This window comes from Leuresthes tenuis, unplaced genomic scaffold, assembly GCF_036924035.1.
Source record: "Leuresthes tenuis unplaced genomic scaffold, fLeuTen1.0.hap1 SCAF_22, whole genome shotgun sequence".
Taxonomy (NCBI): domain Eukaryota; kingdom Metazoa; phylum Chordata; class Actinopteri; order Atheriniformes; family Atherinopsidae; genus Leuresthes; species Leuresthes tenuis.
Window position 1 is genome coordinate 404,933 of NW_027325376.1, and position 12,551 is coordinate 417,483.

The 12,551-nt window shown below is 48.8% G+C and overlaps 1 protein-coding gene across 3 annotated transcripts in view; it reads right to left on the reverse strand.

Moving 5' to 3' along the window:
* Positions 1 to 12,551, reverse strand: part of dlg4b (discs, large homolog 4b (Drosophila)) — a 50,822-nt gene that overhangs the window by 10,242 nt on the left and 28,029 nt on the right. For all 3 annotated transcript variants that reach the window (XM_072376127.1, XM_072376128.1, XM_072376129.1), the window contains one exon: positions 7,038 to 7,088. In XM_072376127.1, coding sequence (XP_072232228.1) covers positions 7,038 to 7,088 — 51 coding nt within the window. The remainder of the gene's footprint in view (positions 1 to 7,037; positions 7,089 to 12,551) is intronic.

Sequence of the window (12,551 nt, forward strand, 5' to 3'; positions counted from 1 at the left end):
TTGGTGTTTCAGGTAACACCTGGTAAACACCAGTTACTGTTGGTGTTTCAGGTAACACCTGGTAAACACCAGTTACTGTTGGTGTTTCAGGTAACACCTGGTAAACACCAGTTACTGTTGGTGTTTCAGGTAGCACCTGGTAAACACCAGTTACTGTTGGTGTTTCAGGTAACACCTGGTAAACACCAGTTACTGTTGGTGTTTCAGGTAACACCTGGTAAACACCAGTTACTGTTGGTGTTTCAGGTAACACCTGGTAAACACCAGTTACTGTTGGTGTTTCAGGTAACACCTGGTGTTTCAGGTAACACCTGGTGTTTCAGGTAACACCTGGTGTTTCAGGTAACACCTGGTGTTTCAGGTAACACCTGGTAAACACCAGTTACTGTTGGTGTTTCAGGTAACACCTGGTAAACACCAGTTACTGTTGGTGTTTCAGGTAACACCTGGTGTTTCAGGTAGCACCTGGTAAACACCAGTTACTGTTGGTGTTTCAGGTAGCACCTGGTAAACACCAGTTACTGTTGGTGTTTCAGGTAACACCTGGTAAACACCAGTTACTGTTGGTGTTTCAGGTAACACCTGGTAAACACCAGTTACTGTTGGTGTTTCAGGTAACACCTGGTGTTTCAGGTAACACCTGGTAAACACCAGTTACTGTTGGTGTTTCAGGTAACACCTGGTAAACACCAGTTACTGTTGGTGTTTCAGGTAACACCTGGTGTTTCAGGTAGCACCTGGTAAACACCAGTTACTGTTGGTGTTTCAGGTAACACCTGGTAAACACCAGTTACTGTTGGTGTTTCAGGTAACACCTGGTGTTTCAGGTAACACCTGGTAAACACCAGTTACTGTTGGTGTTTCAGGTAACACCTGGTAAACACCAGTTACTGTTGGTGTTTCAGGTAACACCTGGTAAACACCAGTTACTGTTGGTGTTTCAGGTAACACCTGGTGTTTCAGGTAGCACCTGGTAAACACCAGTTACTGTTGGTGTTTCAGGTAACACCTGGTAAACACCAGTTACTGTTGGTGTTTCAGGTAACACCTGGTAAACACCAGTTACTGTTGGTGTTTCAGGTAACACCTGGTAAACACCAGTTACTGTTGGTGTTTCAGGTAACACCTGGTGTTTCAGGTAACACCTGGTGTTTCAGGTAGCACCTGGTAAACACCAGTTACTGTTGGTGTTTCAGGTAACACCTGGTAAACACCAGTTACTGTTGGTGTTTCAGGTAACACCTGGTGTTTCAGGTAACACCTGGTGTTTCAGGTAACACCTGGTAAACACCAGTTACCGTTGGTGTTTCAGGTAACACCTGGTAAACACCAGTTACTGTTGGTGTTTCAGGTAACACCTGGTGTTTCAGGTAGCACCTGGAAAACACCAGTTACTGTTGGTGTTTCAGGTAACACCTGGTAAACACCAGTTACTGTTGGTGTTTCAGGTAACACCTGGTGTTTCAGGTAGCACCTGGAAAACACCAGTTACTGTTGGTGTTTCAGGTAACACCTGGTAAACACCAGTTACTGTTGGTGTTTCAGGTAACACCTGGTAAACACCAGTTACTGTTGGTGTTTCAGGTAACACCTGGTAAACACCAGTTACTGTTGGTGTTTCAGGTAACACCTGGTGTTTCAGGTAACACCTGGTAAACACCAGTTACTGTTGGTGTTTCAGGTAACACCTGGTAAACACCAGTTACTGTTGGTGTTTCAGGTAACACCTGGTGTTTCAGGTAGCACCTGGAAAACACCAGTTACTGTTGGTGTTTCAGGTAACACCTGGTAAACACCAGTTACTGTTGGTGTTTCAGGTAACACCTGGTAAACACCAGTTACTGTTGGTGTTTCAGGTAACACCTGGTAAACACCAGTTACTGTTGGTGTTTCAGGTAACACCTGGTAAACACCAGTTACTGTTGGTGTTTCAGGTAACACCTGGTAAACACCAGTTACTGTTGGTGTTTCAGGTAACACCTGGTAAACACCAGTTACTGTTGGTGTTTCAGGTAACACCTGGTGTTTCAGGTAACACCTGGTAAACACCAGTTACTGTTGGTGTTTCAGGTAACACCTGGTAAACAACAGTTACTGTTGGTGTTTCAGGTAGCACCTGGTAAACACCAGTTACTGTTGGTGTTTCAGGTAACACCTGGTAAACACCAGTTACTGTTGGTGTTTCAGGTAACACCTGGTAAACAACAGTTACTGTTGGTGTTTCAGGTAGCACCTGGTAAACACCAGTTACTGTTGGTGTTTCAGGTAGCACCTGGTAAACACCAGTTACTGTTGGTGTTTCAGGTAACACCTGGTAAACAACAGTTACTGTTGGTGTTTCAGGTAGCACCTGGTAAACACCAGTTACTGTTGGTGTTTCAGGTAACACCTGGTAAACACCAGTTACTGTTGGTGTTTCAGGTAACACCTGGTGTTTCAGGTAGCACCTGGTAAACACCAGTTACTGTTGGTGTTTCAGGTAACACCTGGTAAACACCAGTTACTGTTGGTGTTTCAGGTAACACCTGGTAAACAACAGTTACCGTTGGTGTTTCAGGTAACACCTGGTGTTTCAGGTAGCACCTGGTAAACACCAGTTACTGTTGGTGTTTCAGGTAACACCTGGTGTTTCAGGTAGCACCTGGTAAACACCAGTTACTGTTGGTGTTTCAGGTAACAACTGGTAAACAACAACTGTTAGTGGTGAGTCTGTTAGCGGTGAGTCTGTTAGCGGTAAGTCTGTTAGCGGTGAGTCTGTTAGCGGTAAGTCTGTTAGCGGTAAGTCTGTTAGCGGTAAGTCTGTTAGCGGTGAGTCTGTTACGCCTACAGAAACCTGAGAAGCTCATGCTGCAGGTCAGTTCTTACAGTTATCAGAGAGCAGCATCATGTTCAGGCCACACCACCTCCTGCTGATGAAGAAGCTCACACACCCCATGACAGCTGACTGAATGTGTTTTCCTCATGAATGTTTATTAAACCAGAGACCTGCTGTGTGTTTACCATCCATCTGTAACAAGTACTGTCAGCGTAGGAATGAACTGGCTACAGAACTATCCATCTGTCTTCATCTGCACATAGAGAACATTTCAGTTGTTGAAGGTTTTTACTCTGAGATGAGTTTAGATTCTGTTACAACAGCTCACTAACCCGTAACTCTTGTTTAAAACCCTTTCATTTAGTTAATAATCACCTTTGCAGATTAAATCTTACTCTGTAAATCCGAAAGTTCAAAGTAATTAAATAGATTAAAAAGTTTAAATAAAGTTCTACTAACTTAATTATGGTCATGTAACATGTTCTTCCATTAGACATTAGAGGAAGACAAAATGTAGCCTATTTATTTTAATCTTGACTTTATCAGTTTCCTCCCACTGTCCAAAAACATGCATGTTAGGTTAACTGGTGTCTCTAAATTGTCTTTAGGAGTGAGTGTGTGTTTGGTTGTGTGTCTCGTTTGTCTCTGTGTGGCCCTGTGATGAACTGCTGACCTGTCCAGGTGAACCCGCCTTTAGCCCAATGACCGCTGGGAGAGGCTCCAGCCCCCCCACGACCCGACTGACGGATTAAGCGGGTATAGAAAATGGATGGATAGATGTCTTATCAGTTTAATGTAGCCTATTTTTTAAATTTTTTTTCCTTTAACTATGATGAGGTCAGGTGCGGGAATCAATTTTTATTCCGAGTCTCTGATTTCTCCTCCGAAGCAGAAGGCGGCGCTAATGCGCATGATACACTGATTTCTTACCGCTCTTTTAAAAAAAAAACAGAAGAAGAAAAAGTTGGGCGCGAGCGGGGTTAAGCAGCGCAAGCGACGAGAGGCAGCGGAGACATTACAAAGATTGCAGGAAAAACGTGAACGGGAATCAGTTTTGTATTCAGCGAGTTATGACTGATTAAATGCGCTGACAGATTAGTACAGATTACTCTGAGAGGAGCGGGTGACCGGTCCAAGATGGCGGCCCCGTCAGCGCCAATGGGCAGCAGCGGTGGATGTGGCGTCTATTCTTTATTTGGCTACAGTTTGGACCCACGTGGCAGCAGCCAGCATCACTGGACTTACTGTAAGTTTTGAGTGTTAATATTAGTATAGAATAGACTAACATTTGTATTTTGTGTGTTGAAAAGAATAGCAGAAATGGCGGTTCCTGTTTTTTATGTGCTTTGCTGCTCTCCCGAGGGAAGCCTTGTGCTAGCAGGGCTAGCTAGAAATGGCGTCATAGTTAATTTAACCAACATGTGCTGCTGCTTTACAGTAATTAGTTAATGCCAAAGGGCATTACACTATTATCGTTGTATTCAACTTTTTTACCGTCTTTTAAACTATTAAGCTTAAAGTTCAGCAGGTTTTTACTCCAAATCTGCGTTTATAATGATGTGTATTGGCCTGATAGAGAGTGGATGACGTCAGCGCCAGAGTGAAGCACAGAAAAATTTAAAAAATAAGTCTCCTGTGGCCACAAATTTCGTTACATTCACAATTTTAGCACCGACACGTAGGAAAGTTTGCTGCCTATGCACTGGTACCACTACTATTAGCGCTTTCTTTAGAGTGAAAATTATAATTCTTACTAATTTGGCAGCTATTGGCAGCTTTCTAAATGCGTGTGAGATTGTTCAAATTGAACTGATTAAGTGTTGTTGCTGTATTTCCCTCCTGCTGTTATTTTAATGTAGCTGCATGCAGAGTTCCAGCGTAGTAGAAAGCAGATGCTGCCCAACACATCCCTCCATCCTCGGTTTGACCGCCATGACAAAGTGGGAAGGCAGCAGATGCCTTGGCTGAACCTTTAAAAGCCACGATGAGCAGGTAAATGGATTCTGCCTTCCTGGTAATGTTTGGACTGATCTACACCTCACTGACCAACACTTAAACTGCGTTAATGGGAGGCAAATAATTGTTGGCGATAAAGAATTCATTAGTTAACAGAAAAATAAGGCGTTAATGTGCCCAGCCCTGATATAACTCCTCTGAAAGAAGGTAAAACATTGTAAAAGACTGTTGAAAGTTCTCTCCTTTTCTCTAAATAATGCTTTAAAAAGTTATTGCTCTACTCTGCAGGAGTTCAGCCGAAAGGCCCGAACTACACACTGGGCCTCGTGGAAGAACATTTTCTGAAATGCTAAACGGTTCCTAAACTTAAGTTTGGAAAAGTGTGTAAATGATGAATCCCCCCGGAGCGTATCTAAGTAACACCAACAGTAACACCGTAAAAGGCTGCGCTTCCTGTCTTTATGGGCTCTGAAGTTCTGCTTTCACATCCAAAAAGGAAAATGTCAGTGTCAGCAGTGGAATTACAGGACCTGTTACAGCGAAGGAAGGTTAATTCTGTGTCACCTGTAGCTCGTAATGACACCAAAACAAAGCGGTTTCATATGAAAGTGTGCAGGCGCTCGATGGCCGCAGCTACAGCCGTCCAATCAGCTGTTGCCTCATCATGAAGGCACTTAGATGGGCGGTCCATGGGGGTCTTCTGGCCCCTTCTGGTCTGCCTGGGCTGGTTCGGGTGGTGGAGACCCTCATTCATGGCAATAATGTGCAAAACGCAGCATGCCAGATTATTCTGCCATGCCTTCTCTGGGCTGTGGGGCAGTTTGTGTTGTTTGTATTTGTAAAAAAGAATTAATTTCAAAAGTAACAAAGACAAAAAGGTATTTTTACTGTGTAAAGTTTTATTGTGGTAGGACTAAAGCAAAAGATGAAGCCTAGTTGGATGTATTTGGGGCTTTTTTGATTCGTGTATCGCTCATTCGCAGATTAATTTTCTAAGAAAGTTGTACTTTCACTGTATAAAGTTTAATTTTAGGAGTGAAAGGAAAACTGGCCCCATGGGGGGGGGGGTTGTCTGGCCTTAAGAGAATTTAACATATTTCCTCAACCAGGAATTCTAGGACTCTGAGTATGTTCTGGACTCCTCATAGAGTCGATCTAAGCTGCAAAAGGTTCTTTTAGTCTGTGGTAAAACGCTACTTTGCCTGAACTATCGCTGAAAATGATGGAATCAGTTCAAATGTTTTCAGTCGGATGGTTTTCAGAATACGAACTCAACATCTTTGACTAATCTGGACTTAAAACAATGACACAAACTAATAAACAACCAGTTTCAACATAAAAGTGACGAGGTTGTGTGAACTTCTTCCTGTGGTTTGGAAACTTTACGTCTTAGTAACTGCAGACAGTTGAGCTGACTTAATGAGCACTTTAATCGAACTGTTATCAAAAGATGGAAGCAGCATGTGACCCAAACTTTTATGCTCTGGGCGGTTAAGTTGATCTGCTTAAAGGCTTCTGGTAACTTATTCGGGTTTACAGGGTAATATCTGCTGTGGACCCTGGGTTGGTAAGGCTGACATGGAGCTACGGGTTAGAGGCGTCGTGGTGACCTCAGACGTTCACCCGTGGCTGCAGTTCAGCCGGTGACCAGCAGGGGGCGGAGGACATCTGAGGAGAGACTGAATGCTTTTGGGCTGAAAGTATCGCCATCTCTGCTGAGATCTGAACGGCAGCGAATGTTTGAAGGGAGGATGTTCTGCTTTCAGTCAGGGATGACTCAGCTCAGATCTGAACCCCAGTGGGGGCACATTTAACCCTCAGAGGCACAGAGCACACGAGCAGGAAGCCAGAGAATAGAGGTTCAAAGTGTGAAACAAACTGAAGCGAGGAAGATGAGGAGGCTGTGACCCTCGTCCAGATGAAGCCAACGCGATCCTGAGCAGACGGGCCGCAGAGTCAGCTGCTGTCTGTCAGATCAGTGACTCAGCCTCCTCTCATGGGTTAGATAACTGAGATGCTGCTCCGCTTCCTCGGACTGATCAGAGGAAGCTGACAGCGGCTACGAGGCGGCGCTCATTACGCTTCAGGTTGCTTTGATTTCTAAAAGCAGCCGGTTAAAAATAACCCGCTGATGTCAGCCGGGTGGGGTTTGTTCTGGAGGGGGTGAAGGCAGCTTTCAGATGCAGAGTGACAGTTTCTAAAAACAGAGTGGCGAGGAGCTGTTTGTGGACGCCACGGGCCCGTGTGTGTGTTGGTGCGTCCTCACCCTCTCCAGCGTGATCTCTTCGTACTCCAGCTCTCCCTCGGATCCGTTCATCTGTAACCACACAGAAACAGTCACAAAGGGTTAAAATCACATCCCAGCATCTCTCTGCCCGTCACCACGGCAACTCCATGGTAACAGCTGTTGCGCCCTCAGGGGGCCGGTTACCAAGGCAACTGTAACTGTAGCCATGGTGACCACCTCTCTGTGTCATACCGGCTCCAGCACTACAGGACGCGGTCATTACATCACTTCCTACTGCGAGGATCAGAATCTGTGAAAGTCTCCAGAGACGCGTTCAGTCATTAAATTAAAGCTTCACCCTCTCATCACAGAGGTCATTCAAAGGGTTTAAACCAGTGTTTCATCATCAGCTCATCATCAAGCTCTGCAGTGGCCTGAGAAGGAGCCATTCATTTGAATCAGGTGTGGTGGTGGAGGGAAACATCGAAAACATGCAGGGCAGTGGGTCATGAGGACCGGAATTGAGAAACACTGCTTTAAACCCTTTGAATGAACTCTGTGATGAGAGCCCAGACCCGGCCCGCCCAGACCCGGCCCGCCCAGACCCGGCCCGCCCAGACCCGGCCCGCCCAGACCCGGCCCGCCCAGACCCGGCCCGCCCAGACCCGGCCCGCTCAGACCCGGCCCGGCCCGCTCAGACCCGGCCCGGCCCGCTCAGACCCGACCCGGCCCGCTCAGACCCGACCCGGCCCGCTCAGACCCGGCCCGCTCAGACCCGGCCCGCTCAGACCCGGCCCGGCCCGCTCAGACCCGGCCCGCTCAGACCCGGCCCGCTCAGACCCGGCCCGGCCCGCTCAGACCCGGCCCGCCCAGACCCGGCCCGGCCCGCTCAGACCCGGCCCGCTCAGACCCGGCCCGCTCAGACCCGGCCCGCCCAGACCCGGCCCGCTCAGACCCGGCCCGCCCAGACCCGGCCCGCTCAGACCCGGCCCGGCCCGCTCAGACCCGGCCCGCCCAGACCCGGCCCGGCCAGACCCGGCCCGGCCCGCTCAGACCCGGCCCGGCCCGCTCAGACCCGGCCCGGCCCGCTCAGACCCGACCCGGCCCGCTCAGACCCGGCCCGGCCAGACCCGGCCCGGCCCGCTCAGACCCGGCCCGCTCAGACCCGGCCCGGCCCGCTCAGACCCGGCCCGCTCAGACCCGGCCCGGCCCGCTCAGACCCGACCCGGCCCGCTCAGACCCGGCCCGGCCAGACCCGGCCCGGCCCGCTCAGACCCGGCCCGCCCAGACCCGGCCCGGCCCGCTCAGACCCGGCCCGCTCAGACCCGGCCCGGCCCGCTCAGACCCGGCCCGCTCAGACCCGGCCCGGCCCGCTCAGACCCGGCCCGCTCAGACCCGGCCCGCTCAGACCCGGCCCGGCCCGCTCAGACCCGGCCTCTTGTCCTGGAGCTGCTACATTTTTATGGAGATTCATACATTCAATAATTCAGGCTCATGAATTTAAAGGCCTGAGCAGAACCCCCCTGTTACCGCGGGCCTGAGCAGAACCCCCCGGCCCAGCGGGCCTGAGCAGAACCCCCCGGCCCGGTGGGCCTGAGCAGAACCCCCCGGCCCGGCGGGCCTGAGCAGAACCCGCCTCTCTGTCTCTCTGCAGAGCTTCAGCTGGGTTGTGTAACGGCTGACAGAGAGCTGGGAGTAATTAAACTACGCCTCATTTCCCCTGACAGCTCTGCTTCTGCTGCTCTGAGGTCAGAACATCCCAACCGCTCCACATCCATCAGAACCAGCCCGCACACAGCCGGGTTCACTCCGATTTAGTGTAAACACTGATGCCAGGAAGCGTCTCCATCAGCTGCTGCCGATCAGGGCGGCGGCAGGTTCTGCGGCGCCGACTGGACCTTCCTGCTCAGAGACGGCGAGCAAACGGAACGGCAACATTTCCAGCTGAATTACCACAATCCAAGCGCTGCCAAACAGAGCAGAGCCTAAGCAGAGTCAGCTGAGGTGGGCGGGGCCAACTCGGCCCTGAATGAGGACAAAGTCCCACTCCACGCCGTTTGAGCGTTTTCCTTTTGTTTCTGCGTACCAAACTGCTGAAATGAAAAAATGTGAGTAAGAAGGCTGAGTTCCAGCAGGATGATGATTAAAAGCGTCTCACTGTCAGGATGTAAAGCTCCGAGAAACAAATTCATCTGTTTGCTGCAGCTTCTTCTACAGGGAGAACGGCCGTGTTGCTGCCATAAAAGGGTTGTAGAAGAAGAAGGTGGTGGAGAAGGTGGTGGAGAAGGTGGTGAAGAAGGTGGTAAAGAAGGTGGTGAAGAAGGTGGTAAAGAAGGTGGTGAAGAAGGTGGTAAAGAAGGTGGTGAAGAAGAAGAAGAAGAAGAAGAAGAAGAAGGTGGTGGAGAAGAAGAAGAAGAAGGTGGTGAAGAAGAAGGTGGAGGAATCCGGTGGGGTGGATGATTTGGTGAAGTTTGAGGGAACACGTCCTTATTATGTAATGAAGGATTCAGGATGGATCAGAAATCAGATTTAAATCACTGATAAAGAACAAAAGTCATGTTTCTCCTCTACAGGTGAGTTTACCTGCAGATTGTTACAGTTACTCTAAAGCCTAAAAAGCCACGAGATTCATCTACGGCTGACTTTTGATTCAACTATCAAGTAAAATTAGAAGTTAATTCTCTTCATATAACCTGTTCAAACTCATCTCCATCAGATGGTTTGTTGTGAATAAATTGATCATCGGACAGCTGATTGATCATGTGATCAGTTTTTGTGAGGAACATGTCGGTTAGAAATGATTCTCATCCTCTTTTATGAGCTTCAGTTTAAAATCTCTCCTTTGTTTCTCAGTTAACTTTTCAAACTTCAGCAGGTGACCCACCAGGTGTTCCCACCAGGTGTTCCCACCAGGTGACCCACCAGGTGTTCCCACCAGGTGTTCCCACCAGGTGTTCCCACCAGGTGTTCCCACCAGGTGTTCCCACCAGGTGTTCCCACCAGGTGTTCCCACCAGGTGTTCCCACCAGGTGACCCACCAGGTGTTCCCACCAGGTGTTCCCACCAGGTGTTCCCACCAGGTGTTCCCACCAGGTGTTCCCACCAGGTGTTCCCACCAGGTGACCCACCAGGTGTTCCCACCAGGTGTTCCCACCAGGTGACCCACCAGGTGTTCCCACCAGGTGTTCCCACCAGGTGACCCCACCAGGTGACCCACCAGGTGACCCCACCAGGTGACCCACCAGGTGTTCCCACCAGGTGTTCCCACCAGGTGACCCACCAGGTGTTCCCACCAGGTGTTCCCACCAGGTGACCCCACCAGGTGACCCACCAGGTGTTCCCACCAGGTGACCCCACCAGGTGACCCCACCAGGTGACCCACCAGGTGTTCCCACCAGGTGTTCCCACTAGGTGTTCCACCAGGTGTTCCCACCAGGTGTTCCCACCAGGTGTTCCCACCAGGTGACCCACCAGGTGACCCCACCAGGTGACCCACCAGGTGTTCCCACCAGGTGTTCCCACCAGGTGACCCACCAGGTGTTCCCACCAGGTGTTCCCACCAGGTGACCCCACCAGGTGACCCACCAGGTGTTCCCACCAGGTGTTCCCACTAGGTGTTCCACCAGGTGACCCCACCAGGTGTTCCCACCAGGTGTTCCCACTAGGTGTTCCACCAGGTGTTCCCACCAGGTGGACCCACTAGGTGTTCCACCAGGTGTTCCCACCAGGTGTTCCCACCAGGTGTTCCCACCAGGTGACCCACCAGGTGTTCCCACCAGGTGTCCAGATAAACCAATCAGAGAACAGTAGGTAATACTGTACGCCTTATAATCGGGTGAGCCTTATAATCAGGTGAGCCTTACAATCAGGTGAGTCTTATAATAAAATACGGTAACTCTGTGGTCCAACCTGTCAGGACTCAGCGACACTCAGAGATAAACTGTTATCAGAACCTTCTGTTATCACCTGAATACTAGTTTCACCAGCTCTGTGTTCTCCACATGATGGTCACAACAACAACTGATGTCCTGATCTCATCACGACTTCCACCAACTGAATCAGATTACAATGACTTCATGGTCCACTTTGAAACCCACCAGGACTGGTTTGGCTCTGAAGCTGAGGGAAGCTGGGAAATGCTGAGCACTGACATATTCTGCTGTTTCCTCAGGATGTACTGAACACAGAAGGCTGGCTTCAGTTAACGAACATCATGAAGCTGTCTCATCAGCACCCAGAGAGCTGGCCACAGTGTTCTCCTGAACCTAAACAACGGGTTTAACCCTAACCCATGAACCTTAGAGCCAGATTCATCTTCTTCTCTACATTTTGTAGTTTTGGTTTCTAGACTCCATTACTGTAACGGTCTTTTAGCTGGACTTCCCAAAAAGAGCATCAAACATCTGCAGCTCATCCAGAACGCTGCTGCTGGAGTTTAAACCAGGACTCAGAGATCTGAACACATCACACCAGCTTTAAAGTCTTTACTCTGGCTTCCAGTCAGTCACAGAATAGATTTAAAAGCTGCTGCTGGTTTATAAATCCCAGAATCTGTGATATGTTCAGAGAATATAAACCCAGCAGAGCTCTTAGATCCAAGGACTCAGGTCAGCTGGTCCAGTCCAGAGTCCAGACTGAACCTGGAGAAGCAGCATTTAGCTGCTATGCTGCAAACAAGTGGAACAAACTGCCAGAGATAGGGTTAGGGTTAGGTTTAGGTTTAGGTTTAGGTTTAGGTTTAGGTTTAGGGTTAGGTTTAGGTTAGATTAACCCAGAGGTTAAACTGTCACCAAATGTTTTTAAATCCAGGTTAAAAACATTTATTTTCTCACGTGTCTCTGCACGATATCTGTTAACTTATCTAAACTGTTGCTTGTTTTAATCATTTTAATTATTTTATTTGTTTCTCTTTATATTATTTTACATATTTTAATGCTTTTATTTAATGTGAAGCACTTTGAATTGTTTTGTACATGAAATGTGCTCCAAATAAATTTAATTTGAATTTGAGTTTCGCGCTCAGTTTGGAGCTAAGCTAACAGCTAAGCTAACAGCTAAGCTAGCAGCTAAGCTAGCAGCTAAATGTTTCACGCCTCACAATGTTCCGTGTTTTGGTGAATATATATATCTGTGCAGTGGTTTTTAAACCTGTGCAGCAGCAGCATCCTGTATCCTGTCATTTATCAGAATCCCGAATCCCAAAATACCAACAGAGACAGAGAAAGAAAGTCTGGAAAAGCATGTTTAAAGCTTTGCTAAAGGGACCCCCAGCAGTGGCTACAGATCTGTGATGGACTCATGCAGAGTAAGAGCTAACAGTCACTCAGTTATTCAGTCTGCACACTTTCACTTGTTTTAGAGGTTGATTTAGCAGCCGTTAGCTTAGCTCGCTGTCAGAATCCCAAACTGAGCCCCCCCCCTGATCTAAGCTCAGAACTAACTGCAGTCTGTAGAAGTTAGCGGGGTTTATGGGCGGAGCTACACCTGACGGCCCAGCAGGGGATCCCAGTTATCTCATGTCACGCCCCTCCCATGTTCTCTGGTCTTTAAAAC